The 25,348-nt window shown below is 45.1% G+C and overlaps 1 protein-coding gene and 2 long non-coding RNA genes across 7 annotated transcripts in view; all 3 read left to right on the top strand.

The window, feature by feature from the left end:
- Positions 1–25,348, top strand: part of LOC112070968 (zinc finger protein 609) — a 185,667-nt gene that overhangs the window by 111,024 nt on the left and 49,295 nt on the right. For all 3 annotated transcript variants that reach the window (XM_070439199.1, XM_070439198.1, XM_070439200.1), the window contains one exon: positions 23,176–23,407. In XM_070439199.1, coding sequence (XP_070295300.1) covers positions 23,176–23,407 — 232 coding nt within the window. The remainder of the gene's footprint in view (positions 1–23,175; positions 23,408–25,348) is intronic.
- Positions 12,957–14,157, top strand: LOC139024410 (uncharacterized). Of its 2 annotated transcripts, XR_011475701.1 has the most exons (6): positions 12,957–13,046; positions 13,449–13,575; positions 13,710–13,742; positions 13,876–13,906; positions 13,967–14,031; positions 14,139–14,157. It is a non-coding gene; the product is annotated as an uncharacterized lncRNA (long non-coding RNA). The 2 variants fall into 2 exon arrangements; XR_011475702.1 differs by lacking the exons at positions 13,710–13,742; positions 13,876–13,906 and adding an exon at positions 13,608–13,639.
- Positions 14,195–14,764, top strand: LOC139024409 (uncharacterized). 2 transcript variants are annotated; one of them, XR_011475699.1, is made up of 3 exons: positions 14,195–14,261; positions 14,292–14,424; positions 14,705–14,764. It is a non-coding gene; the product is annotated as an uncharacterized lncRNA (long non-coding RNA). The 2 variants fall into 2 exon arrangements; XR_011475700.1 differs by having other exon boundaries at positions 14,202–14,230.

Genomic DNA, 25,348 nt, shown 5'->3' with positions numbered 1-25,348 from the left:
TCTCTCTCTCTCTCTCCTCTCTCTCCTCTCTCCTCTCGCTCTCCGATTGTCCTTTTTCATGCATGAGCTGAACAGAGTCATTGAAGGTGGAGCTGGCAGCGATCATCAAGGCTGAAACTAGGGCAAGCAGAGGGAAATGTAACCTGAACTTCATGCTGAACCAAAGAGCACAGCCTCCCAGTGAGTAGAGGAGAACTATATTTTGTAGTCTCGGCGGACTAGCTCGTGACTGCCCTGCTGCACACACAACACAGCGCCTTTTCCACTGTGTTTTTAAACGGGCAGAATGTAGGCGTTTACAGTGTCTCATGAAAACCGGGTCCTGCAACACAGCTGTTTAACCCAGGCCTGAGAGCGTTAAATTGAGGCTTTGCTTCCATTTCCTGTTTTTATTTTTATTTATTTGTTCCGCCTACCTCAACTGCTTGGGCAACACATTGGTAAAAGCACACTCATAATCGGGCAACCTGCGCCGTGCTCCGCTGCCTGAGCTTTGAACTCTGAACAGAGCCCGTTGTTGTCTGAGGTCTGTTCGCGGAGTGTGCCAGTAGGCTGTGGCCATTCATGATGCCTCAACCCACAGAGACGAGGCTAGAGACGCCTGACCACAGAGAGACAACCGAGAGTAGCTGAAATCGACGACATAGAGATGCAGGTAGCTTGATACGGTTTAGTGTAATAGAACAAATGATAGCTGTCGTAATGACTCCCTAGCCGCAGTGACAAGAACAGTTTAATTGCATCCAGGCAAGCATTGTCTCACTAACAATCTGCTGCTTCAGACTGTTCTGTTGAACTAGTAGTTGGCAGTGTGACCTATAATTGACAGTCGTTTTTTTTTCAGCCACTGGTTATAGCTCAACATTTGAACAATGCTCTCTCTTTCTCTCACCTCTGTTGTTGTCATGTGCCTCCTACTCAGTCAAGGCCTCTGCTGATTTGTTGATACCAGGCTATTGGCTGCTTTCAGAATGCAGGTGGCATTGCCACTCTTCACTTCCTCTCTCACACTCACTCACACACCAACAATTGAATTGTCATCGCCACTGACAGAAGATACAGGCATCTCTTCTGTTAAGCTTCTTCTGTGGCAGCAGGACCAAGTGAATAGCCTCTTAAGGTAAGGCCTAGTGAATAGCCTCTTAAGGTAAGGCCTAGTGAATAGCCTCTTAGTAAGGTAAGGCCTAGTGAATAGCCTCCTTAGGTAAAGGGTAAGGCCTAGTGAATAGCCTTCTTAAGGTAAGGCCTAGTGAATAGCCTCTTAAGCGTAAAGCCTATGTGAATTCTATTAAGCCCTGCTTGAATTAGCCTCTTAGTAAGGTAAGGCCTAGTGATAGCCTCTTAGTAAGGGTAAGGCCTAGTGAATAGCCTCTTAAGGTAAGGCCTAGTGAATAGCCTCTTAAGTAAGGCCTAGTGAATAGCCTCTTAGTAAGGTAAGGCCTAGTGAATAGCCTCTTAGTAAGGTAGGCCTAGTGAATAGCCTCTTAAGGTAAGGCCTAGTGAATAGCCTCTTAAGGTAAGGCCTAGTGAATAGCTCTTAGTAAGGTAAGGCCTAGTGAATAGCCTCTTAAGGTAAGGGCCTAGTGAATAGCCTCTTTAAGGTAGGCCTAGTGAATAGCCTCTTAAGGTAAGGCCTAGTGAATAGCCTCTTAAGGTAAGGCCTAGTGAATACCTTTTAAGGTAAGGCCTAGTGGAATAGCCTCTTAAGGTAAGGCCTAGTGAATAGCCTCTTAAGTAAGGCCTAGTGAATAGCCTCTTAAGGTAAGGCCTAGTGAATAGCCTCTTAAGGTAAGGCCCCTAGTGAATAGCCTCTTAAGTAAGGCCTAGTGAAAGCTCTTAGGTAAGGCCTAGTGAATTAGCCTCTTAGAAGGTAAGGCCTAGTGAATAGCCTCTTAAGGTAAGGCCTTAGTGAATAGCCTCTTAGTAAGGTGAGGCCTTGTCAACTTGCCAGCGAAAAGGCTATTGTCTTTTAATTAAAAATCTGATTTTGTTTTATCATAGGACCATAGCCAATGTCAAATTAGCTTCTTTATTGAAATGTTCATTTTGTCTGACTTAGTTTCCCTTTCACAAGGGCTGTTTGATTGAAAAGGCTGAGGACTTTGATTGCGTTTCGTTGAGTTGGCTACAGTAGCCTAACAGTTTTCGTTGAGTTGGCTACAGTAGCCTAACAGTTTTCGTTGAGTTGGCTACAGTAGCCTAACAGTTTTCGTTGAGGTGGCTACAGTAGCCTAACAGTTTTCGTTGAGGTGGCTACAGTAGCCTAACAGTTCTATTTTTGTTTCACTTCCTCATTGATGTTGGTAGGATGTGAGAGAACTTGGCGGAGAGTCTCTTTCCTCTTAGCAACAGGTGAATAGCTGTCTGAGGCTGTTGCTGAGGGCCGGGAGATCAGGGCTGGGGTCCTCTGAGCTGTCTGCCTCAATATGCCTCTCCCTTGGGGGGGGGGGGCTGTTTGGTAAACCCCTCTCTCCTCACTTACAATAAAATGGGTCACTGAAGAATACCACTGTTCTTTCTGGTGATAGCTTAGTCATTGAACACACAACTTGGTCCAGTTGTACTTATGCATAGTAGAAAAAATGATTTTGTTAATGTTAGAGGCTCTACTTGATAGCAAGGTATTCAGAATCTGACTTCTATTGTGTTACCGGTACCATTTTGGACTCCCGAGTGGTGCAACGGGCTGAAGCACTGGATCTCAGTGGTAGAGGCATCACTACAGACCCTGGTTCGATTCCAGGCTGTATCACAACCGGACGTGATTGGGAGTCTAATAGGGCGGCGCACAATTGGCCCAGCGTTACTAGGGTTTGGCCGGGGGTAGGCCGTCATTGTAAATAACAATGTGTTCTTAAACTGACTTGCCTTAGTTAAATAAAGGTTACATTAAAATAAAATTGTAATTTGTTTATGTCAGGCTCTCTGAGTTGAGTCAATAATGGTTAAAAGGGTCAATCAGCAGTTGCTACATGTATTTTTGGTGATTTTAAATAAATGATATGTAGGACTATTCATTTTGATTGTTGAAGAATAGAACTTATAAATGCCCTCTTGCGCTAAGTTCAACTGTCGTATCCCGTCAGAACCCAAAATATAAGCTTGTTTGTTGTTGTTTCTAGTACTGATTGACACTTTTAAGGGGGTGTGTGTTGAAGTGGATGTTGGTGCCATAGAATTAGGACTTAGAATACTATAATATAGATTTGTAATTGAATAGGATTTCTATGGTTGACTCTGTCAGTGTAGGAGATGGTGTGATTGAATTAGCCGGGGGCGTAGCTTATGCTGTTGACAAGCAGGATGCTCTGCGTGTGAACTGTTGAACAAAGGTTTCTTTGGTGGCCTGGGCTGCACAAACCTGTCAGCCATTTCCGCCCGCAACTCTCACCTGTTACTTTCTGTGGTGTGTCTGCTTTTCCCACACTCGTACACTAAACACCAACCAATCATTACCTCACACAAGGCCTAGCCAATACAAACCTTATATGGGATTTTAAAGAAGTGGTTGTCAAACAAATGGGTCTCCAGATCTTTTGTGGGATAATGTTAACTAGGTTTCTGTTAAACCGTGTCTTTTTAAACGTGACAGTCTCTCTGAGCTCTGTCTGCGGCCCCCGCTGTGGGGTGGCAGGTAGCCTGGTGGTTAGAGCGTTGGACTAGTAACCGAAAGGTTGCAAGATCGAATCCCCGAGCTGACAAGGTAAAAATCTGTCGTTCTGCCCCTGAACAAGGCAGTTAACCCACTGTTCCCCGATAGGCCTTCATTGAAAATAAGAATTTGTTCTTAACTGACTTGCCTAGTTAAATAAAGATTAAATAAAAATAAGTCACTTTCATCAGTTAGAACATTGTACCTAGGAAAACATGTCAGTTTGTTTACAGTTAACTCCAAGTGGAAGGACAGAAAAACGGTCTAAGGCCTGTTGTGTATAATTGTGGGATGCATGTTTGAAGAGGCTGCATACTTTTAGCTGGCAAGCATCGTCTTCTTTTAAATATGTTTTTGTGTCCTCTGGAATAAACTGCCTCCTCTGTGAATCTAGGTTACAAGGAGGGGAGGGCTCCGTGTAGCCAAGCTTGGTTTAGTCAGCGGCGCTATTAATGTGGTGTTGTCTTTCTGTTGTTTTCTATCGCTCTCTATCTTCTCTCTCACACTCAATCTCTCGCTCGCTCTCTCACTCTCCTGTCTCTCTCTTTTCAGTTTGAGACTTGTTCTTGTGCTTAGAGTTGCTTGGAGACAAGAACCCCCCCCCACCCCATCTTTCTCATGGTAGCGTTTAATCATTTTCCACTTTTGTCGCTGAGGTTTTTAGTCCAGAAAACGCAGTTTGTCATTTAAAAGTCCACACTTGGTCACAGGAAACTGGCAGTTTTTTTTTTCCTGTGTCGTTTGGTTTTGAAAGTGCTTTTAGGCTTGTTCCGTGTGAGCCTGGGGAGGTGGGAAGCCTTGGAACACCGGTTGAGAGCAGCGGTGTCGTGCCCCCTTCAGAATTATTATATATATATTTTGTAGTACTACTAGCCACCTCGCTATGTTATGAAGTTGGCGTTTAGCCTCCAGTGTGGTCACCAGAGTCTTCCAGGACCCAGGAAAACTCAAATTACAGGCAGCTTTGGGTTTCCATCAATCAGATTCTCAATCCTTCTCTAATTATAGGCAAAGGCAGTAAGTGCCCGATTTGTTTTACAACCCCCGTGGGTATGGCCTTGTTGAGAATGTTCTGGTCTGGTGCCGGCTAGAGCTCAACATAAACCGTGTAACCACTCACAACCATACCAGACTGCTCGTTCCCCTTTTGTGCCCAGACTGGTTGGGAAAGTAGTATGTTTTTACAGATCATTGTCTAGGCTATTGACCCTATTGAATCTTCTATTGACTCTTCTTATCGGAGGATCAATGGCGGTGCACAGTATTGACTGTGTAGGCTACTTCTTCTCGTAATGTTCTATGGTCAAAGTCTGTTTTAAACATCAAAACTAAACATCACAGTGTGGTCCAGTCTGTCCTGTCCACATCTCTGGATTGTGTGTTTGTCAAATGTTATTTTTGAGTCCAGTTGATTGGCTGTGTGTGAATGGTGTCCAATAGGAGCTGTGTCCTTTCATCTGCCCTCTGAGTGCATTACTCATTACTTCTCCCCCATTGGAGCAATGTTCCCTCTAAATGTTTACGGCACTGAGCAAATTTCAGGTCTTCTGAGCGCAAACTTGAACGTTGTGAAAACTTCCAGCGTGCATTTACCGCTTTAAGTTACAGTTTTACTGTGAACACTGAGGCTGTAGCCGCTTTAAGTTACAGTTTTACTGTGAACACTGAGGCTGTAGCCACTTTAGGTTACAGTTTTACTGTGAACACTGATGCTGTAGCTGCTTTAAGTTACAGTTTTACTGTGAACACTGAGGCTGTACCTGCTTTAAGTTACAGTTTTACTGTGAACACTGAGGCTGTACCTGCTTTTAGGTTACAGTTTTACTGTGAACACTGAGGCTGTAGCCACTTTAGGTTACAGTTTTACTGTGATTGAGGCTGTACCTGCTTTAGGTTACAGTTTTACTGTGAACACTGAGGCTGTAACCGCTTTAGGTTACAGTTTTAACAGTGGCCAAGTAGGCTACTGTGGCTATTTGATCATAATGTAGGCCTACCAGAGTGGCTTACCTTCAAAAACAATGGAGAAAATGCATCCCATAACATTTTAACACTGAAATAGCTGTTCTATCATTCGGCCTACAGTAGCAGCCAATGTGTGGTGTTCAATGTAGACCAACATTCCATGAGACTTCTGAAAAAAAGACATGTAAAGCTTGACATTAACCTGTTTATCCACTGAAAATGTTGTTTGATGCCAGAGACCACTTTACAAAATATAATGCATAATTATTCCCATACCATTTATTACAGAGAATCAGACAAATGATGCTACCCTCTGTCTATTCACAACTTAGCTTACTCAAGCCAGTCTCAAAATACAACACTGCCCCTTTAAGACAAAAAAAAAGGTGTTTACCTGACTCGCTTTTCAAAGATGTCTAGAAATGTACACGTTTTGTGCTCTTGTAGGAAGCAATCACTCCACTATTGCGGACTACAAATGATCTATAACTGGGCTAATAACTTACTAACTAAGGAAATGAACAAAATGTGCACACGTGGCTACATGCAGCTCTCCCTTTGATCTCAAAACAAGCGCATCTACTCACGACCGCTCATGCTGTAAACACGGTCCAGTTCAACGTAAATGGCACAGATCCATATATGGCAGTAGTGTATTTGCATATACGCCTACCGAAGCTCTGATTGGTTATGCCACACCGGTCTGTGTAGAGTACGGCTGAGTCTTGCGCAATAGAATCCTACTCTGATGCGTTCTGCCTACAACAACATCTCTTGCATAGTTTGTTTTGTTTCATTATGTTGCATTGAAAGTGGCTAATATTGTGTTGATTCGATCACAATTGCCACAGTAAAGGGAAACGTTGATAGTGTTAACCTCTCTGGGATATGTGGGACGCTAGCATGGCCAACATCCAGTGAAATCGCAGAGCGCCAAATTCAAATAAATTACTATAAAAATTTAACTTTCATGAAATCACACATGCAATACACCAAATTAAAGCTACACTTGTTCTGAATCCAGCCAACGTGTCAGATTTCAAAAAGGCTTTACGACGAAAGCACACCAAACGATTATGTTAGGTCAGTACATAGCCACAGAAAAACACAGCCATTTTTACAGCCAAAGAGAGGAGTCACAAAAAGCATAAATAGAGATAAGATTAATCACTAACCTTTGATGATCTTCATCAGATGATACTCATAGGACTTCATGTTACACAATACATGTATGTTTTGTTCGATAAAGTTCATATTTATATCCAAAAACTCAGTTTACATTGGCTCGTTACATTCAGTAATGTTTTGCTTCCAAAACATCCGGTGATTTTGCAGAGAGCCACATCAATTTACAGAAATACTCATTATAAATGTTGATGAAAATACATGTGTTATGCATGGAACTTTAGATAAACTTCTCCTTAATGCAACCGCTGTGTCAGATTTCAAAAAAGCTTTACGGAAAAAAAACACCATGCAATAATCTGAGTACAGTGCACAGAGCCCAGCAAGCCAAAAAGATATCCGCCATGTTGTGGAGTCAACAAAGTCAGAAATAGCATTATAAATATTCACTTACCTTTGATGATCTTCATCAGAATGCACTCCCAGGAATCCCAGTTCNCCTTTGATGATCTTCATCAGATGATACTCATAGGACTTCATGTTACACAATACATGTATGTTTTGTTCGATAAAGTTCATATTTATATCCAAAAACTCAGTTTACATTGGCTCGTTACATTCAGTAATGTTTTGCTTCCAAAACATCCGGTGATTTTGCAGAGAGCCACATCAATTTACAGAAATACTCATTATAAATGTTGATGAAAATACATGTGTTATGCATGGAACTTTAGATAAACTTCTCCTTAATGCAACCGCTGTGTCAGATTTCAAAAAAGCTTTACGGAAAAAAAACACCATGCAATAATCTGAGTACAGTGCACAGAGCCCAGCAAGCCAAAAAGATATCCGCCATGTTGTGGAGTCAACAAAGTCAGAAATAGCATTATAAATATTCACTTACCTTTGATGATCTTCATCAGAATGCACTCCCAGGAATCCCAGTTCCATAATAAATGTTTGATTTGTTCGATAAAGTCCATAATTTATGTCCAAACACCTCCTTTTGTTCGCGCGTTTAGTACACAATCCAAACTGACGACGCGCTGGCAGGCCCAGGCGAAAGTTCAGACGAAAAGTCATATTACAGTCCATAGAAACATGTCAAACTAAGTATAGAATCAATCTTTAGGATGTTTTTAACATAAATCTTCAATAATGTTCCAACCGGAGAATTCCTTTGTCTTCAGAAATGCGATGGAACACAAGCTACCTCTCATGTGAATGCGCGTGATCAGCTCGTGGCACTCTGCCAGACCTCTGACTCAATCCCCTCTCATTCCCCCCTCCTTTATAGTAGAAGCATCAAACAAGGTTCTATAGACTATTGACATAGGAAGTGCAGCGTGACCCCATTTCCTTAGGAAGTGCAACATGACCCCATTTCCACTGTATCTTGGATAGGCAAAGAGTTGAAACACTACAAACCTCAGATTTACCACTTCCTGGTTGGATTCTTTCTCAGGTTTTTGCCTGTCATATGAGTTCTGTTATACTCACAGACATCATTCAAACAGTTTTAGAAACTTCAGAGTGTTTTCCATCCAAATCTACTAATTATATGCATATTCTAGCTTTTAGGACAGAGTAGCAGGCAGTTTACTCTGGGCACCTTTTTATCCAAGCTACTCAATACCCCTGTCCCAAAGAAGTTAACTAACAGGGAAAACTCTACAAAGTTGAACTTCTCATGCTTCTCTTCGTGGGCTGATATTTGTTCTGCGCTCTGGGTGACTGTCCCTGGGGAACATTGCTGTTGGGTAATGGGCACAGATTTATACAGTATCGCCACAGCACAGTGATTAATTGCACCGTATCCTGCAACGGAGAGTGTCTATGTAAAATGGCAGCCCCCTGATTCGTACTATGGCACTGCTAGCGCAAACATTTGCTATGAATAAATTGTCTACCTTTGATGTGGATAAAATGATGTAACCTACATTTATAATGTTTGACATGCACAGCACTAACATATTCTAGATTTCAAATCAAATGTTATTTGCCACATGCGCCAAATACACACAGGTGTAAACCTTAACGTGAAATGCTTACGTACAAGCCCTTAACCAACAATGCAGTTCAAGAAATAGAGTTAATAAAATATTTACTAAATAAAATTAATAAATAATAAAAAAGTAACACAAAATTACATAATAACAAGGCTATACATAACAATAACAGGGTGCCAGTACTGAGTCAATGTGCGGGGGTACAGGTTAGTCGAGGTAATTACTACATGTAGGTAGGGGTGAAGTGACTATGCATAGATAATTAACAGCGAGTAGCAGCAGTGTACAAAACAAATAGGGGGGGGGTCGGTCGGTCAATGTAAATAGTCCAGGTGGCCATTTTATTAATTGTTCATCAGTCTTATATCTTGGGGGTAGAAGCTGTTAAGGAGCCTTTTGGTCCCAGACTTGGCGCTCCGGTACCGCTTGCCGTGCGATAGCAGAGAGAACGGTCTATGACTTGGGTGACTGGAGTCTCTGAACATTGTCTTGGGGGCCTTCCTCTTAGCATGGTGTTCCACCTCCCTGGTTTTAGTTCAAAGGTGGTCTTTAGGCAACACAGCTAAAGCCTGTGTTACACACTGTGTTACACACTGTGTTACCCAGGACATCTGCTAAACCAATACACCCTCAGTAACGCCATTAGGTGAACGATTTATGGTGACTAGTGTGAAAGTGTTTTGTTTTTTTATGACGAGAAGCCATAGTCCTGCTCTTTTTTTAAATTTATATATATTTTTGAACTTTTTTTAATTTAATTTGAGTCTTAAACATGTTGAGAAGTCTGGCTTTTTCTGCCATTTGTTTCAGAAAAGGGAACATTATCAAGCCTTTGATCTGCATCCACGTGGAAAATGCCGTTTGGGGATGTTGAGATCACAAGGAATCTTCTCTGAATTGCCTCAACTTTAAGTCCTCAGTTCCTGCTTGTTTACATAGTTGGGATTAGAGCTCCTAACCTGAAAGGCTGCTTAGAGGTACGTCTAAACATAGCGTGAGATTAGTTAAACTGTGTCCACACCAACCGGGTTAAGTTGAAAGGTCACAAGTGATTGATGGAAGATGGACTTTACTCCACTCAGTTCAACGCAACGCTATTTCTGCACCATTGGAGAGATTGAGGAAGGTGTCTCTTTTCAGTCATTAGTGTTGGCGTTTCAAATACTCTCCTCAAGAAGAAGAAAAGGGAAGATCCTTAAATAGATTACCGTCGTTGTTTGCGCTAAGGTAGTAAAGTGAATAGATTACCATCATTGTGTTAGCATTCAGGTAGTCATGTGACTAGATTACCGTCATTGTGTTAGCATTCAGGTAGTAAAGTGAATAGATTACCATCATTGTGTTAGCATTCAGGTAGTCATGTGAATAGATTACCGTCATTGTGTTAGCATTCAGGTAGTAAAGTGAATAGATTACCGTCATTGTGTTAGCATTCAGGTAGTCATGTGAATAGATTACCGTCATTGTGTTAGCATTCAGGTAGTAAAGTGAATAGATTACCGTCATTGTGTTAGCATTCAGGTAGTCATGTGAATAGATTACCGTCATTGTGTTAGCATTCAGGTAGTAAAGTGAATAGATTACCGTCATTGTGTTAGCATTCAGGTAGTCATGTGAATAGATTACCGTCGTTGTGTTAGCATTCAGGTAGTAAAGTGAATAGATTACCGTCATTGTGTTAGCATTCAGGTAGTCATGTGAATAGATTACCGTCATTGTGTTAGCATTCAGGTAGTCATGTGAATAGATTACCGTCATTGTGTTAGCATTCAGGTAGTAAAGTGATTAGATTACCGTCATTGTGTTAGCATTCAGGTAGTCATGTTCCCCAGGCACGTTGTCACACATTCATGTCAAATCAAATTTGATCAAATGCGCCAAATGCAACAGGTGTAGACTTTAATGTGAAATTCTTACCTACAAGGGCGTTCACAACAATGCAGAGATAACAAGAAAATGTGATTTAAAAAAATATATATATGTTTTTAATTGTAACACAATAAATAACAATAACAGGCGTTTTACTACCTGGGTCAGTTAGTGGCAGGGTCAGAGATGGGGGAGGTCACTGTACGGTTAAAGGTGAGCATGTGGCTCTGTTAAAGTCTCTCCAGCTGGGCTTGTGTTTCAGTGAAAACAGGATGTGTCGACTTGGGTAGATGATTCATTTAAGCCTGTGAAGACATGGAGAATGCCTCCAATCAGTTCAAATTAGCCGAGAGGCAAGTGGACTAATAAAAATGTGCCCTCAAAGAAATGATTGAGGATTGTCGCTTAATTCCCCATTCTTGTTCAATTCTAATTTGCGTCAAATCATTTTTATGCCTTATTAAGTTTCTAATGCTGAGGCTAAACGTTGAAGCAGGCTCTTTTGTATTATCTTATTGGTTACGTTCATCTGTGGTTTACAGACCATCAAGTCTGCTTCACTACTTACATTGTAAATGATTCTGTGTCGTTTTCCTCCGTCACTCTTTACATGTTCTGCTTCTCTCTCCTGTCATTATGATGTGGGGGGGGGGGGACTTGTATGGCAGACGTATTTCCAACAGTGGTGCGGCCATCTCCTGTGGTTACCGGAGACTCTTGACACGGCCTGAACTCTGCTCTCTAACCCCTACCTGACTCCAACCTCCCCCGCAGGGACTGGTCACCACCTCCCAGCGTGTCCCATTCAGAGGGATGTTGGGAAGGTGACATCACACATCCGGGGGCCGCAGGGATCTGAAACACTTTACTCTGCTTGCGGAAAGGAGGGGGTGGGGGGTGCGCAGGAATGTTCTGTGAACTCAATGGAATTTAAGCTGTAACACACTCGCCTGCCAAAACCAAATGATGTGTTTCTGTGAGATTCCATTCCTATTATACCAGTTGTCTTCGGCCTCTGCGCTTACCTTTTTTCCAGGCCTCTTTTCCTCGCTTCCCCTTGTTTTTTTTTTTTTGTGATTGTTTTCCTAAGGGAGCATTGATTCTCCTCTGTGCCAGCGTGAAAGTGGATATGGTTGTTTGATGATGGGTTTGGGGGGGGGGACACCTGAGATGATGCCCATTGGCTCAGCAGACCGAGGGCCTGGTCTTTCAAACGTCATGAGCAGGTAGGGGCATTACCCCTGAAAAGACTTAGAAGGGCTGTTCAGTCTTTTCTGTTTTGGTAGGGCTTATTTAGCTTAGTGGAACTTCATGTTGATTTAAAGACAATCCCCGATCATGTTCTACCTGAATAGTGATGTGATTGTATTTGAACCTAGGCCTATTAACAGCTGAGGTTTTCATCAATGCTTTTTACCTAATAGGACAACATTCCCACAGCAGTCTTTCGTAACACGGCACACTGCCACAATTTTGATTTGCAATACTTAAATCATATGTTGAACAGTAAAGAAAAGCCTTTTAAATTGTTTATATTTAGGATTAAACGTTGAGTCGTTGGACAGACCCCAATCCTTTTACAACCTCAGAGTCCCAGTTGCAGGGTGTGTGTGTGGTGTGTGTGGTGTGTGTGCGTGTGTGGTGTGTGTGTGCACGTGGTGTGTGTGTGCGTGTGGTCGTGTAGTGTGTGTGTGTGTGTGCGGGTGTGTGTGGGTGTGTGTGCGTGGTGTGCTGGTCGTGCAACGTGGTTGTTGTGTGCACGTGGTGTGTGTGTGCACGTGGTGTGTTGTGGTGTTGTGTGTTGTGTGTTGTTGTGTGTGTGTGTGTGTGTGGTGGTGTGTTGTTTGTGTGTGTGTGTGTGTGTGTGTGTGTGTGTGTTGTGTGTGTCTGTTGTGTGCTGTTGGTGTGGTGTTGTGGCACGTGGTGCGCGCTGTGCCAGGCCTGGCGAAGTGAAACCTTTTCTGAGAAAAATGACTGCTGAACCAACTACTAGTGCCACAATAAAGGAGAAACATGCCAGGATAATGATGTTCTGTTGTACGGTTTCAGCTGGAGCTTCCACTGAGGTTATGCTTCATTAAGCCAATCCTGCTTCCATTTAGAATCTGCTTCCATTTAGAATCCTGCTTCCATTCAGATCCCTTAGCCAATCTGCTTCCATTTCCCCCCGGTACGAGACTGGTCTCCTACTGCTCTTTTGCAAGCTAAAGTCTGTAGTCTAGATGGTGGATATATGTTTGGTAGTCTCTCTCTTAGTGTGGGTTTGTGTTTGGTGGTCTCTCCCTCTCCTAGTGTGGGTTTCTGTTGTGGTCTCTCTCTTAGTGCCTCGAGGGTTTGTGTTTGGTGGTCTCTCTCTTAGTGTGGGTTTGATGCTATTGGTGGTTTCTCTCTTAGTGTGGGTTTGTGTTTGGTGGTCTCTCCTTTATGTGGGTTTGTGTTTGGTGGTCTCTCTCAGTGTGGGTTTGGTGTTTGGTAGTCTCTCTTCTTAGTGTGGGTTTGGGTTTTCGAGTGGTCTCTCCCTTAGTGTGGGTTTGTGATTTGGTGGTCTCTCTCCTTAGTGTGCGGTTTGTGTTTGGTGGTCTCTCTCTTAGTTGGCGTGTTTGTGGTCATTGGTGGTTCTCTCTCTAGTGTGTGGTTTGTGGTCTTTGGTGGTTTCTCTCTCTCAGTGGGGTTTGTGTTTGGTGGTCTCTCTCTTAGTGCGCTGGTTCTGTGTTTGGTGGTCTGCTCTCTTAGTGTGGGTTTGTGTTTGTGGTCTTCCTTAGCCTGTGGGGTTTGTGTTTGGTCGGATCTCTCTCTTAGTGTGGGTTTGTGTTGTGGTCTCTCTTTAGTGTGGGTTTGTGTTTGGTGGTCTCTCTCTTAGTGTGGGTTTGTGTTTGTGTCTTCTCTCTTAGTGTGGGTTTGTGTTTGGTGGTCTCTCTCTTAGTGTGGGTTTGTGTTTGGTGGTCTCTCTCTAGTGTGGGTTTATGTTTGGTGTCTCTCTCTCTTAGTGTGGGTTTGTGTTTGGTGGTCTCTCCTCTTAGTGTGGGTTGTGTTTGGTGGTCTCTCTCTTAGTGTGGGTTAGATGTTTACAGGTAGGTCTCTCTCCTTAGTGCGGGTTTGTGTTTGGTAGTCTCTCTCTTAGTGTGCGGTTTGTGTTTGGTGGTCTTACTCTTAGATGTGGGTTTGTGTATTATGGTGGTTCTCTCTTCTTAGTGTGGGTTTGTGTTTGTAGTCTTCCCTTAGTGTGGGTTCTGTATTTTGGTGTCTCTCCCTTAGTGGGGTTTGTGTTTGGTAGTCTCTCTTCATTGTGGGTTGTGTTTTGGTAGTCTCTCTCTAGTGTGGGTTTGTGTTTGGTGTCTCTCCTTAGTGCGGGTTTGTGTTTGGTAGTCTCTCTCTTAGTGTGGGTTTGTGTTGGTAGGTCTCTCTCTTAGTGTGGCGTTTGTGTTCCTGGTATTCTTCTCTTAGTGTGGGTTTGTGTTTGTGGCGTTCAGGTTCTCCTCTCCTAGTGTGCGGTTTGTGGTTTGGTAGTCTCCTTCTAGTTGGGTTTGTGTTTGGTAGGTCTCTCCTTAAGTGTGGGTTTGTGTTGGTGGTCTCTCCTTAGTGTGGGTTTGTGTTTGGTAGTCTCTCCTTAGTGTGGGTTTGTGTTTGGTGGTCTCTCCTTAGTGTGGGTTTGTGTTGGTGGTCCTCTTTAGGTTGTGGTTTGTCGTTTGGTAGTCTCTCCCTTAGTGTGAGGTTTGTGTTTGGGGTCTCTCTCTTAGTGTGGGTTTGTGTTTGGTAGTCTCCCTTAGTGTGGGTTTGTGTTTGGTGGTCTCTCTCTTAGTGTGGGTTTGGTGTCTTTGGTAGGGTTGTGTAGTCTTCTTAAGTGTAAGGGTTTTGTGTTTGGTGGTTCTCTCCCTTAGTGTGGTTTGTTTTGGTAGTCTCTCCCTTAGTGTAGGGTTTGTGTTTGGTGGCTTCTCCCTTAGTGTGGTTTTGTTGGTGGGTCTCTCTTAGTGTTTGTGTTGGTGAGTCTCTCTCTTAGTGTGGGCTATTGTGTTTGGTGGTCTGCTCCCTGGTATGGGTTTAACGTGGTTGGTAGTCTCTCTTGTAGGTCTCTGACCTTGTTGAGTTTGCTGTTTGGTAGTCTCTCCCTTAGTGTGGGTTTGTGTTTGGTGGTCTCTCTCTTAGTACTCTCTTTAGTGTGGTTTGTGTTTGGTAGTCTCCTCCTTAGTTGGGTTTGTGTTTGGTGGTCTCTCCTCTTGGTAGGGTTTTGTTTGGTAGTTCTCTCTCTTTGGTGTCTCTCCCTTAGTGTGGGATTTGGTTGGTGAGTCCTTCTAAGTGTGCGGTTTGTTGCTTTGATAGTACTCTCCCTACGATCAAGTGTGGGATTGTTTTGGTTAGTCTCTCCCTTAGTGTAGGTTTGTGTTGTGGATCACTCTCTTTAGTGATAGGTTTGTGTTTGGTGACGTCTCGCCCTTAATAAATGAAAAAGTATTGGGCAATTTAAGTTGAGCCCAAATCTCACCATGTGGATTACTGTGCTTATATTAAAGGGGAAGAGGCCTGGAGTCTGGACTCCTGCCAGAGTATAAAATGAACGATAATCGTTCTGGCAGAATGAACTGACTGCCTACAGCCCTACAAGGTGTGGGTAATGAACTGTTCCCTACAGCCCATACAGAGGTGTGGGGTTTTAATTGGGGGGGGAACTTTTCTCCCTACAGCCCTACAGCAGCGTGTGGGTAATGAACTGTTCCCTTACAGCCTACAGAGGTGTGGTAATGAACTGTTCCCTACAGCCCCTACAAGGTGTGGGTAATGAACTGTTCCCTACAGCCCTACAGGGTGTGTAATGAAACTGTTCCCTTACAGCCCTACAGGTTGTGGGTAATGAACTGTTTCCCTACAGCCTACAGGGTGTGGGTAATGAACTGTTCCCTACAGGCCCTACAGGGTGTGGGTAATGAACTGTTCCTACAGCCACTACAGGGTTAGTGGGGTAATGAACATCCTACGTCGGGTTAACTGACATGTTCCTACAGGGTGTGGGTAATGAACTGTTCCCTACACGCCCCTACAAGGTGTGGGTAATGAAACTTTCCCTACCACCCCTACAGGGTGTGGGTAATGAACTGTTCCCTACACCCGTAAGGGTGTGGGTAATACTGTTCCCTAAGCCCTACAGGGTGTGGGTAATGAACTGTTCCCTTACAGCCCTCCACGGGTGTGGGTAATGCAACCTGTTCCCTACCAGGCTCCCTACAGGGTGTGGGTAATGAACTGTTTCCCGACAGCCCCCCTACAAGCGGCCGTGTGTAATGAACTGTTCCCTAACAGCCCTACAGCCCAGGTGTGGGTAATGAACTGTTCCCTACAGCCCTACAGGGTGTGGGTAATGAACTGTTCCCTACAGCCCTACAGCCGGTGTGGGTAATAACTGTTCCCTACAGCCCTACAGGGTGTGGTAATGAACTGTTCCCTACAGCCCTACAAGGTGTGGGTAATGAACTGTTCCCTACAGCCCTACAGGTGTGGGTAATGAACTGTTTCCCTACAGGGTGTGGGTAATGAACTGTTCCCTACAAGGTGTGGGTAATGAACTGTTCCCTACAGGCCCACAGGTGTCGGGGGTACATGAAACTGTTCCCTACAGGGTGTGGGTAATGAACTGTTCCCTACAGCGGTGTGGTTAATGAACTCGTTCTACAGCCCTACAGGGTGTGGGTAATGGAACTGTCTAATCCCTACAGGTGCTGGAGGTAATGGACTGTTCCCTACAGCCCTACAAGGTGTGCGTATGACTCCCTCAGGGAATGAACTGTTCCCTACAGGGTTGGTAATGAACTTTCGCCTAACAGCCCTACCAAGGTGTGGGGTAACTGAACTGGTTCCCTCACACGGGTGTGGTTAATGAACTGTTCCCTACAGCCCCAAGGTGCTGCGGTAATGAAATGTTCCCTACAGAGGTGTGGGTAAATGAACTCGTCTACAGCCCTACAGGTAGTGGGGTAATCGACTGTTCCTAAGTCCCGATACAGGTGATGGGTTAATAACTGTTCCCTACAGCCAGGTCTGGGTAATGAACTGTTCCCTACAGCCCTCAACGGGTGGTAATGAACTAGCTATTACAGCCCTTACACGCGTGTGGAGTAATGGAACTTATCCCTACAGCCTCAGTGTGTAATAAAACTTTCCTAAACAGGTGTCGGGTAATGAACTTTCCCTACAGCCCTACACGGGTGTGGGTAATGAACGTTCCCTGCCACAGGGTTGTGGGTAATGAACACTGTTCCCTACAAGCCCCTACAGGGATGTGGGTAATGAACTGTTCCCTACAGCCCTACAGGTGTGGGTAATGAACTTTCCCTACAGCCCTACAAAGGTGTGAGGTAAATTGAACTGTTTCCCTACAAGCCCTACAATGTGTGGGGTAAGAACTGTTCCCTACAGCCCTACAAGCGTCCAGTGCGGTAATGAACCTGTTCCCTACAGGGTGTGGGTAATGAACTGTTCCCTACAGCCCTACAGGGTGTGGGTAATGAACTGTTCCCTACAGGGTGTGGGTAATGAACTGTTCCCTACAGCCCTACAGGGTGTGGGTAATGAGTCACCTCGTCAGGCCCTGGAATGACTCCTCAGAGCCTTTGCTAACAGTGTGGCGGTATGTTTAGTATCCAGCCTGTAAATCCAGGGAGCTGCAGAGTCAACCAGCATGGAGATGGAGCCAGTGAGAGATATGTTGAATTTAGCATCAGAGGACAACCACCGAGTGAGTGTTCACACAACCACAGGAGTTTTTCCTCGGACTGGAGCGGTTGGCTTTGCATGACAGATCGGCGCTCTCTGGGATGCTAATCATAGACGAGTCCTTCTTGTGCGTCTGCCTGCCAGCCTTGCTGCGACAACATTCACAACTGGCGGGATTACACCCGCGGCATAGCAACCATTAGTATCTCAATTCTGGAAAGACAAGACTATCTCAATGAATTATCTTCATCAAACTTCCCTGATAGTGGTTGTTTGGGGTGCTCATCAATGCATGATCATTGGCTATAATGATGCTTTCCTCATTCATCTCCAGCGCCATCTCTGATATTCTCTGAGGGCTCAATGATATCCCTGACGATAAGGGCCTTTTAAAGAGGCAGTACCAGAGCTCCCCGGTGGGGCCTGCCGGTACATGCTGCTGGCGCTGGCTGCCGCTCCAATTAAAGGCCTCACTTCTCTGAGCCCAATTCATCAGGGAGCTTTTTGATTAACTGCCAAAATACACAGCGAGAGTCTCAATACTAACAAATGTTCCCGTGTGCCTCAGTTGGTAGAGCCTGGTGCTTGCAACACCAGGGTTGTTGGTTCGATTCCCACGGGGGGGGAGCAATACGAAAATGTATGCACTCACTACTGTAAGTCGCTCTGGATAAGAGTGTATGATAAATGTAAAAATAATAATAATATATATGTGTGTATATTTAAAAAGTAATTTTGTTGCCGTCCTCGTCTACACCCCTCTTCCTAGTTCCTCCAACTCCCCTTTCTCACGGTGGAGCCTCTTTGCTTACTGGGCTGCCTGTGAGAGTCAGAGAAACCGGAGAAGTGGTTGTGTAAATACCTCCTTATCCACCACCTGTGTGTGGAAGTCATTAGCGGTATCGTCACCACCTCTGCAGTGGCGGCGTCATTCACACTTTAGTGAAGCGCTCTTTACACCATACGACTTTTCTGTCATTCAGATAATGGATTGTATTTACAAAGCTCCTTTCATTTCAATGTTTTAAGACTCTTCAAATTGTGTTGGAGTTAGTGTTTCCCTTCTCAATTGTTATTTTTTTTGTTTTACCGTGCGCAGCAAGACGGTTAGGTTTTTACTAAAATGAGTTAGGCTAGTCAGTCAGTAAGCAATGACGTCATGGGGGTTTGTTTATCCAATTATAATTTTTCTTTATTTAACTAGGCAAGTCAGTTAAAAACAAATTCTTATTTACAACGACGGCCTACCCCGGCCAAACCCACACGGCGCTGGACAAATTGTGCTCCGCCCTATTGGACTCCCAATCACTGCCGTTTGTGATACAGCCTGGAATCGAACCAGGGTGTAGTGACGCCTTAGACCGCTCCGCCACTCGGGAGTCCCCTAATGAGAGTACGGTGTAGGGTCGAGCTCATCAGTACTTTCATACTTAAAGCACGTCTATGGTTCTGTAAACAAGGCCTGACGTCATGACAACACACTTTAGCCTACACACCACAATCCGAACATACAAGTCAACCTCCAACAGCACTAAACAACACCTAAGTAACAGGTGTGCTCTGAAAGGTTGACAACGGAAGCAATGCCGTCACAAGGGTTTGTCTACGATAAGGGCGTACGTTCTTGAGAAAGGAGTGTTGCAGCTACTGGCTGTGGAGCAGTGTCTCTGTTTCCATTCATACATACAGCTGTGTGTGGACAAGAGGAGTACCTATGTACGAATGCTGTTCATCGACTACAGCTCAGCATTCAACACCAAAGTACCCTCCAAGCTCATCATCAAGCTGGAGGCCCTGGGTCTCAACCCCGCCCTGTGCAACTGGGTCCAGGACTTTCTGACGGGCCGCCCCCAGGTGGTGAAGGTAAGAAACAACATCTCCACTTCGCTGACCCTCAACACTGGGGCCCCTCAAGGGTGTGTTCTCAGCCCTCTCCTGTACTCCCTGTTCACCCATGACTACGTGGCCATGCACGCCTCCAACTCAATCATCAAGTTTGTAGACGACACAACAGTAGTGGGCTTGATTACCAACAATGACGAGACGACCTACAGGGAGGAGGTGAGGGCTCTGGGAGTGTGGTGTCAGGAAAATAACCTCACACTCAACATCAACAAAACAAAGGAGATGATTGTGGACTTTGGGAAACAACAGAGGGAGCACCCCCCCTATCCACATCGACGGGACAGTAGTGGAGAAGGTGGAAAGTTTTAAGTTCCTGGGCGTACACATCACAGACAAACTGAAATGGTCAACTCACACAGACAGCGTGGTGAAGAAGGCGCAGCAGCGCCTCTTTAACCTCAGGAGGCTGAAGAAATGAAATTTGGCCTGTGACCCAAAACCCTGACAAACTTTTACAGATGCACAATCGAGAGCATCCTGTCGGGCTGTCACCCCGCTACCATCCAGAAGGCGAGGTCAGTACAGGTGCATCAAAGACTGAAGAACAGCTTCTATCTCAAGGCCATCAGACTGTTAATGTAACGGTTGTCGAAGTCGTTCTCCTCCTCAGACGAGGAGGAGCATGGATCAGACCAACACGCAGCGAGGTATGTCGACATCATGAATTTATTAGACAAGACGAACACTGAACCGAACTATACTTGATAAATACAAAATAACAAACAAACAACGTAGACTGACCTGGATATGCGAACTTACATACAACGAAGAACTCACGAACAGGAAAATGACTACACAAAAGAACGAACGGACAAACAAACCGAAACAGTCCCGTGTGGCGCGACAAACACAGACACAGGAGACAATCACCCACAAACAAACAGTGAGAACAGCCTACCTTAAATATGGTTCTCAATCAGAGGAACGTCAAACACCTGCCTCTAATTGAGAACCATACCAGGCACATTAAACCCAACATAGAAACACAACACATAGAATGCCCACCCAGCTCACGTCCTGACCAACAAAACAAAGGATTAACACAATAACTAGGGTCAGAACGTGACAGTTAAACAGCCATCACTAACTCTGAGAGGCTGCTGCCTACATGGAGACCCAATCACTGGACACTTTAATAAATGGATCACTAGTCACTTTATACAGTGCACTTTAAATAATGCCACTTTAATAAATGGATCACTAGTCACTTTATACAGTGCACTTTAAATAATGCCACTTTAATAAATGGATCACTAGTCACTTTATACAGTCCACTTTAAACAATGCCACTTTAATAAATGTTTACATACCCTACATAACTCATCATATTATATACTGTATTTTATACCATCTACTGCATCTTGCCTATGCTGCTCGGCTGTCGCTCATCCATATATTTATATGTACATATTCTTATTCATTCCTTTTCACTTGTGTGTATGAGGTAGTTGTGAAATTGTTAGATTACTTGTTAGATGTTACTGCACGGTCGGAACTAGAAGCACAAGCATTTCGCTACACTCGCATTAACATCTGCTAACCATGTGTTTGTGACGAATAAAATGTGATTTGTGTTTACTAGGGGTCTGGTTGACTGACAGCCCCGGTCGGTTGCTAGTTTTCAGCACAGTATTCTACTAGCTCCAGGGCAGATAATGTGTTTGCTCAGGGGCTGTTGCCCCATGGGAAAGTGGTAGGAACTAAAGGCCAGTCCCCTCTCTGCAGAGGTGAGGGAGGCCATCTGCTGATTTGGTCTGGACTTGACACTTCCTCGTTGATTAGCCCTGTGTTTCAGCGGCCCCATCAGCTTCTCTTCAGCTAGCCAGCTTAAGTGCGTCTGGAATCCCTCACAGCGTGACCTTCGCCTGGTTTCTCCACGCAATACAATCATATATTCACCTTTTTCTCCCTAACACACACAGGCTTTTCCCAAAGGCCATTTTAAACCAGGTTGACTGAAGTGGATTGGTGAGTCTCTTCCACTCACCAGACACCACTTCATGCAACTCCCCCTCTGTATTGTCAGCCAACACCAAGCAATTGGGGTGGCAGGTTGCCTAGTGGTTAGATCGAATCCCCGAGCTGACAAGGTAAAAATCTGTTGTTCTGCCCCTGAACAAGGCAGTTAACCCACTGTTCCCCGGTAGGCCGGTCCATTGCTATAAATAAGCAATGTGTTCTTAACTACTCCTTACTTAAATAAAGGTTCAATTTAAAAAAAATTGTAAACTTATACAAATTCTCCTTAAAAGCATCCACACTGGTTGTCGCGACAATAGCAAGTATATTGTTGGAGTTGTAGTTGTAGCGCTAGAAGTTGCACATATCCTGACCCCCAATAGTTTACATGTTTCCTCTTACCTCAGCGGAAATGAATAAATAAATAGCAAGACCTCAAGTATTTTTATATCAACAAACTATTTCCATTGTTGCTTTTTTCTCACAATGTGTGGACTTGATCTGCTGCAGTGTTTTCTGGTTGATTCGTCTTAGAAATGGGTTCTGTTATGGACATGGCCAGAACTGCCCTCTCCTTCTGCGTTGTTTGCACTGCAATGGCTTGGTTTTTTATTTTGCGGCGTTAAAATAGATCTCTTTTTTTTTTTTTTAAACGCTGCCACTTCATGTGACTGTCGGAGTCAAGTAACACACAATAATTAAGATCTTGTCAAATTGCCAACCCTCGACGCAACCCGGAGCAAGAAGACTTGCAATAATGTGTTAGGAAAGGTGTTCATTTACAGCGCGTAGCTTCTGTTTTGAATGATTTGGTGCACTTAAGAGTTTCTCGCAGTGTAGTAATAATCATGGAGGGCGTTAATGATCTCCACGCATCGTAGGTTAAATAAGCGTCCTGCTTATCTACCGAGCTTTCCGGGAATATGGCGACTAGCTCACACTTGTAGGAGACGCGGTCAGACCTCCCTTAATAGCCAAGCCGTTTACATGAGGTTGCTCTGATAGGCCTGATTCGGCCTTGCTCCTAAATAGTGGGGGTACATGTTGATAAAGTCAACTCCTGGCTCCCGGCGGGGGGGGGGGGGGCTTAGTGTGTTTGCTGAGAGGTTGATGAGCTCGGGCAACATTATTGCTGTAGTTAAACAGGTATATCGCTGAAGAGAAGCGGTTTCACTGCTCTTAGACACTGATGTTCAACAGTTCACAGAGCATGGACATGTGTCACTGCCATTGTGCGCAAACAAGCAAGTCATGTTCAACATTCACAGAGCACGGTGTAATGTTCTGATGCTGACTAACAAGTCATACGTTCTGAATTGCACAACTAAGACGGAAAGTACCATGGCACTGTGTGGGCTTCAACATGTTCAACCAGTAGGCAGGGGCAGCTGTTCCTTGCCTACATCGCTGCCAAGCCAACAAGTCATTGTTCACATTACAGAGCAGGGGACATGTCTGCACTGCTGCCAACAACAATGTTATGGTTACAATCTTCACAGACGCAGAATGGGACAATGTCCGTGCCACTGCTTGCCAACAAGTATATGTTCACATGTCACAGAGCAGCGGGACATGCTTCGCACTGCTGCACACGCAACCAATCAATGTCATGTTCAACATTCACAGAGCAGGGGACATGCCCTGCCACTTGCTGCCAACAACAAGTCATGTTTCAACATTCACAGAGCAGGGGACATGTCCTGCCACTGCTGCCAACAACAAGTCATGTTCAACATTCACAGAGCAGGGGACATGTCCTGCCACTGCTGCCAACAATAAGTCATGTTCAACATTCACAGAGCAGGGGACATGCCCTGCCACTGCTGCCAACAACAAGTAAAGAATGCTGTGACTATCACTGTATCAGATCTCTTCTTATCAATACGTGCCACCCTTCACATTTTGTTGTGCCTATCGTAACGTCGGAATGGCCTCCTTATGTGTGGTCTATGTCAGCTTTTGTTTATCATGTTATCTCTTTTCTCCCAGATGGAGTCTCCGGTCTCCACGCCCGCCACTCCACCCCTCCATGCCATGGCGCCGGTGGGCAACAGCAATGACAGCATCGCCTCACCCTGTGAGCAGATCATGGTGCGCACGCGCTCAGTGGCGTCCAACACCACAGACATGGCCTTGGCCACGGAGCCCGAGTGCCTGGGGCCCTGCGAGCCCGGGACCAGCGTCAACCTGGAGGGCATCGTCTGGCAGGAGACCGAGGACGGTAAGAGTTGTTCTGTGGGCTGAGGGAATACGGGGATATTATGTTGGTATAGTGTCTGTTTGAGGGAGGGGGCTCTCCTACTCAATCATTTCTTTGTTGATTTTGGTTTCCTTGTGGTTGTCTATTGTAAAGCGTCTTTAGGTAAAAGCACTGTAAAAGTACTAGGTTATTTATTATTATGGGAAGGGACCAGAGACATTTTTTGGTGTGACAAAAATCTATATATTTTCTCTTTTTGTGGGAAAAAGGAAATGTGTCGCCTGTGATTTCTTCATTGTTGTTGTTGTTGTGTGATTTCAGTGTGCTCACCCACACATCCTGGGGCCTTTTATTTTATTTAGGGCCCCCCGATAAAATGTCATGAGGAGGAAAAGCAAGACGTTTCGTTTTCTTTTATCCGCTGCCATAAGTACAACTGGTATGAATTGTAAAGCCTCTCTTTGGATAAATAATTCATTCATTAATGCAGAAGAGAGATTCTTCAAAGAGGTGCATTTGGCAGTTATTCTGTGAGTTAAACCCCCTCCTACAAGGGGAGATAGCTCATCAGCATTCCAGGGGCCGAGGGTCTTGTCTGCTTTGTGTGTTCTCCCAGTGAGTCGGGCGACCCTCTATAGCCTGCTCGTCTGCCCTTCTCCCTCGCTCAGTAATGGAGAAAGGAAAACGCCGCCTCCTCATTTTCAGCAGTTAGCCATTACAGATTTAAAAACATCTCATTTCACAAAAACCTTCAGATCTGTGGTCCTCGGCGCAGGCACAGCTAGCCCGCCTGCTCGGACATGCTTTCCCCCCGCAGCGATGCTAATGTGTTTAAACTGAAGGACTGTGCAGCACCAGACTGCCTTCAGTGATTCAGCGCTGTGGTTGGAACACAGCGTCTCCACAAAGTAGTTTACAGTCACTTACAAACCTTTCTGTTTCGAGAGGACGGGAAAGATCCTCTTAGGTCGCTCCGTCACCCCTTCCTCAATCTGGAGCTGGTGCGATCTGCCTCCTGCCTCAATGACCCAGTGGGCTTCTCAGCCATCCTGATACCTACTCCTCTAGGTCGCATGTGCTTCGCCTACAACGATCCTCACATGAGGTGTGCTGTCTGCCTCCGGTCCTCATGATCCGTGTGCATGTCGCCTCCTGATCCCACTCAGGTAACATAGCCTGTCTGCCTCCTTGGAACCATCTTGATGTCGCTCAGGCCTCCCTGGCCTCCTCTGTGAGGTTCTGTCTGCCTCCTGCGTCCTCAGTATGTCTGTCTGGCCTCCCCCTTGGTCTTCTCCCATTTCAGTACAGCAATACATCCCACCCAACCACACACCCCCAACCAACACCCACAACCGCCAACACACCACACCGTGTTCTGTCTCCCCGAGTCCTCAGTACACCATGTGCGTCTGGCCTCCTGCAGCCATTAAACAGCATGAACATAAAAATCGACTTTCAACAAGACCATGATTATAACCAAGCCATCAGCCGGACAGCGAGTCGCACAGTCTGAACCCACGGATGCCCAACCACGCAAACCATAGACACCCCCGCCGCACGTCAGTATACATCCACAACACAACCAAGCAGCCACGATGCTTAGATCAACAAACACACAACACACACAAACACACAACACACACACACCAACACACCACACAACACCACACACAACACACACCAACACAGCACCACAAACACACACAAACACCACACAAACGAACCACACACTAAAACTCACACTCTATCACCACCACATGACGCCTGCACCTGAGCAGAGACTGTGAAGCTGGCGCCCTGAAGAGTCATCATGACCTGATCTCGCCTCCCACCCCCCCCCCTTCCCATCTTCCCCCTCCACCTCAATCTCCTCCTCTCTTCCAGTCATCAGAAGTCAGGCTGCCCTTGTATTAGAGGTCTCACCCACCGGATTAAGGCCCCCAGGTCTCACCCTACCTCAGC

The sequence above is a fragment of the Salvelinus sp. IW2-2015 genome, unplaced genomic scaffold (genome assembly GCF_002910315.2).
Source record: "Salvelinus sp. IW2-2015 unplaced genomic scaffold, ASM291031v2 Un_scaffold1478, whole genome shotgun sequence".
Lineage (NCBI taxonomy): Eukaryota > Metazoa > Chordata > Actinopteri > Salmoniformes > Salmonidae > Salvelinus > Salvelinus sp. IW2-2015.
This window is presented reverse-complemented; position numbering and strand designations above follow the sequence as displayed.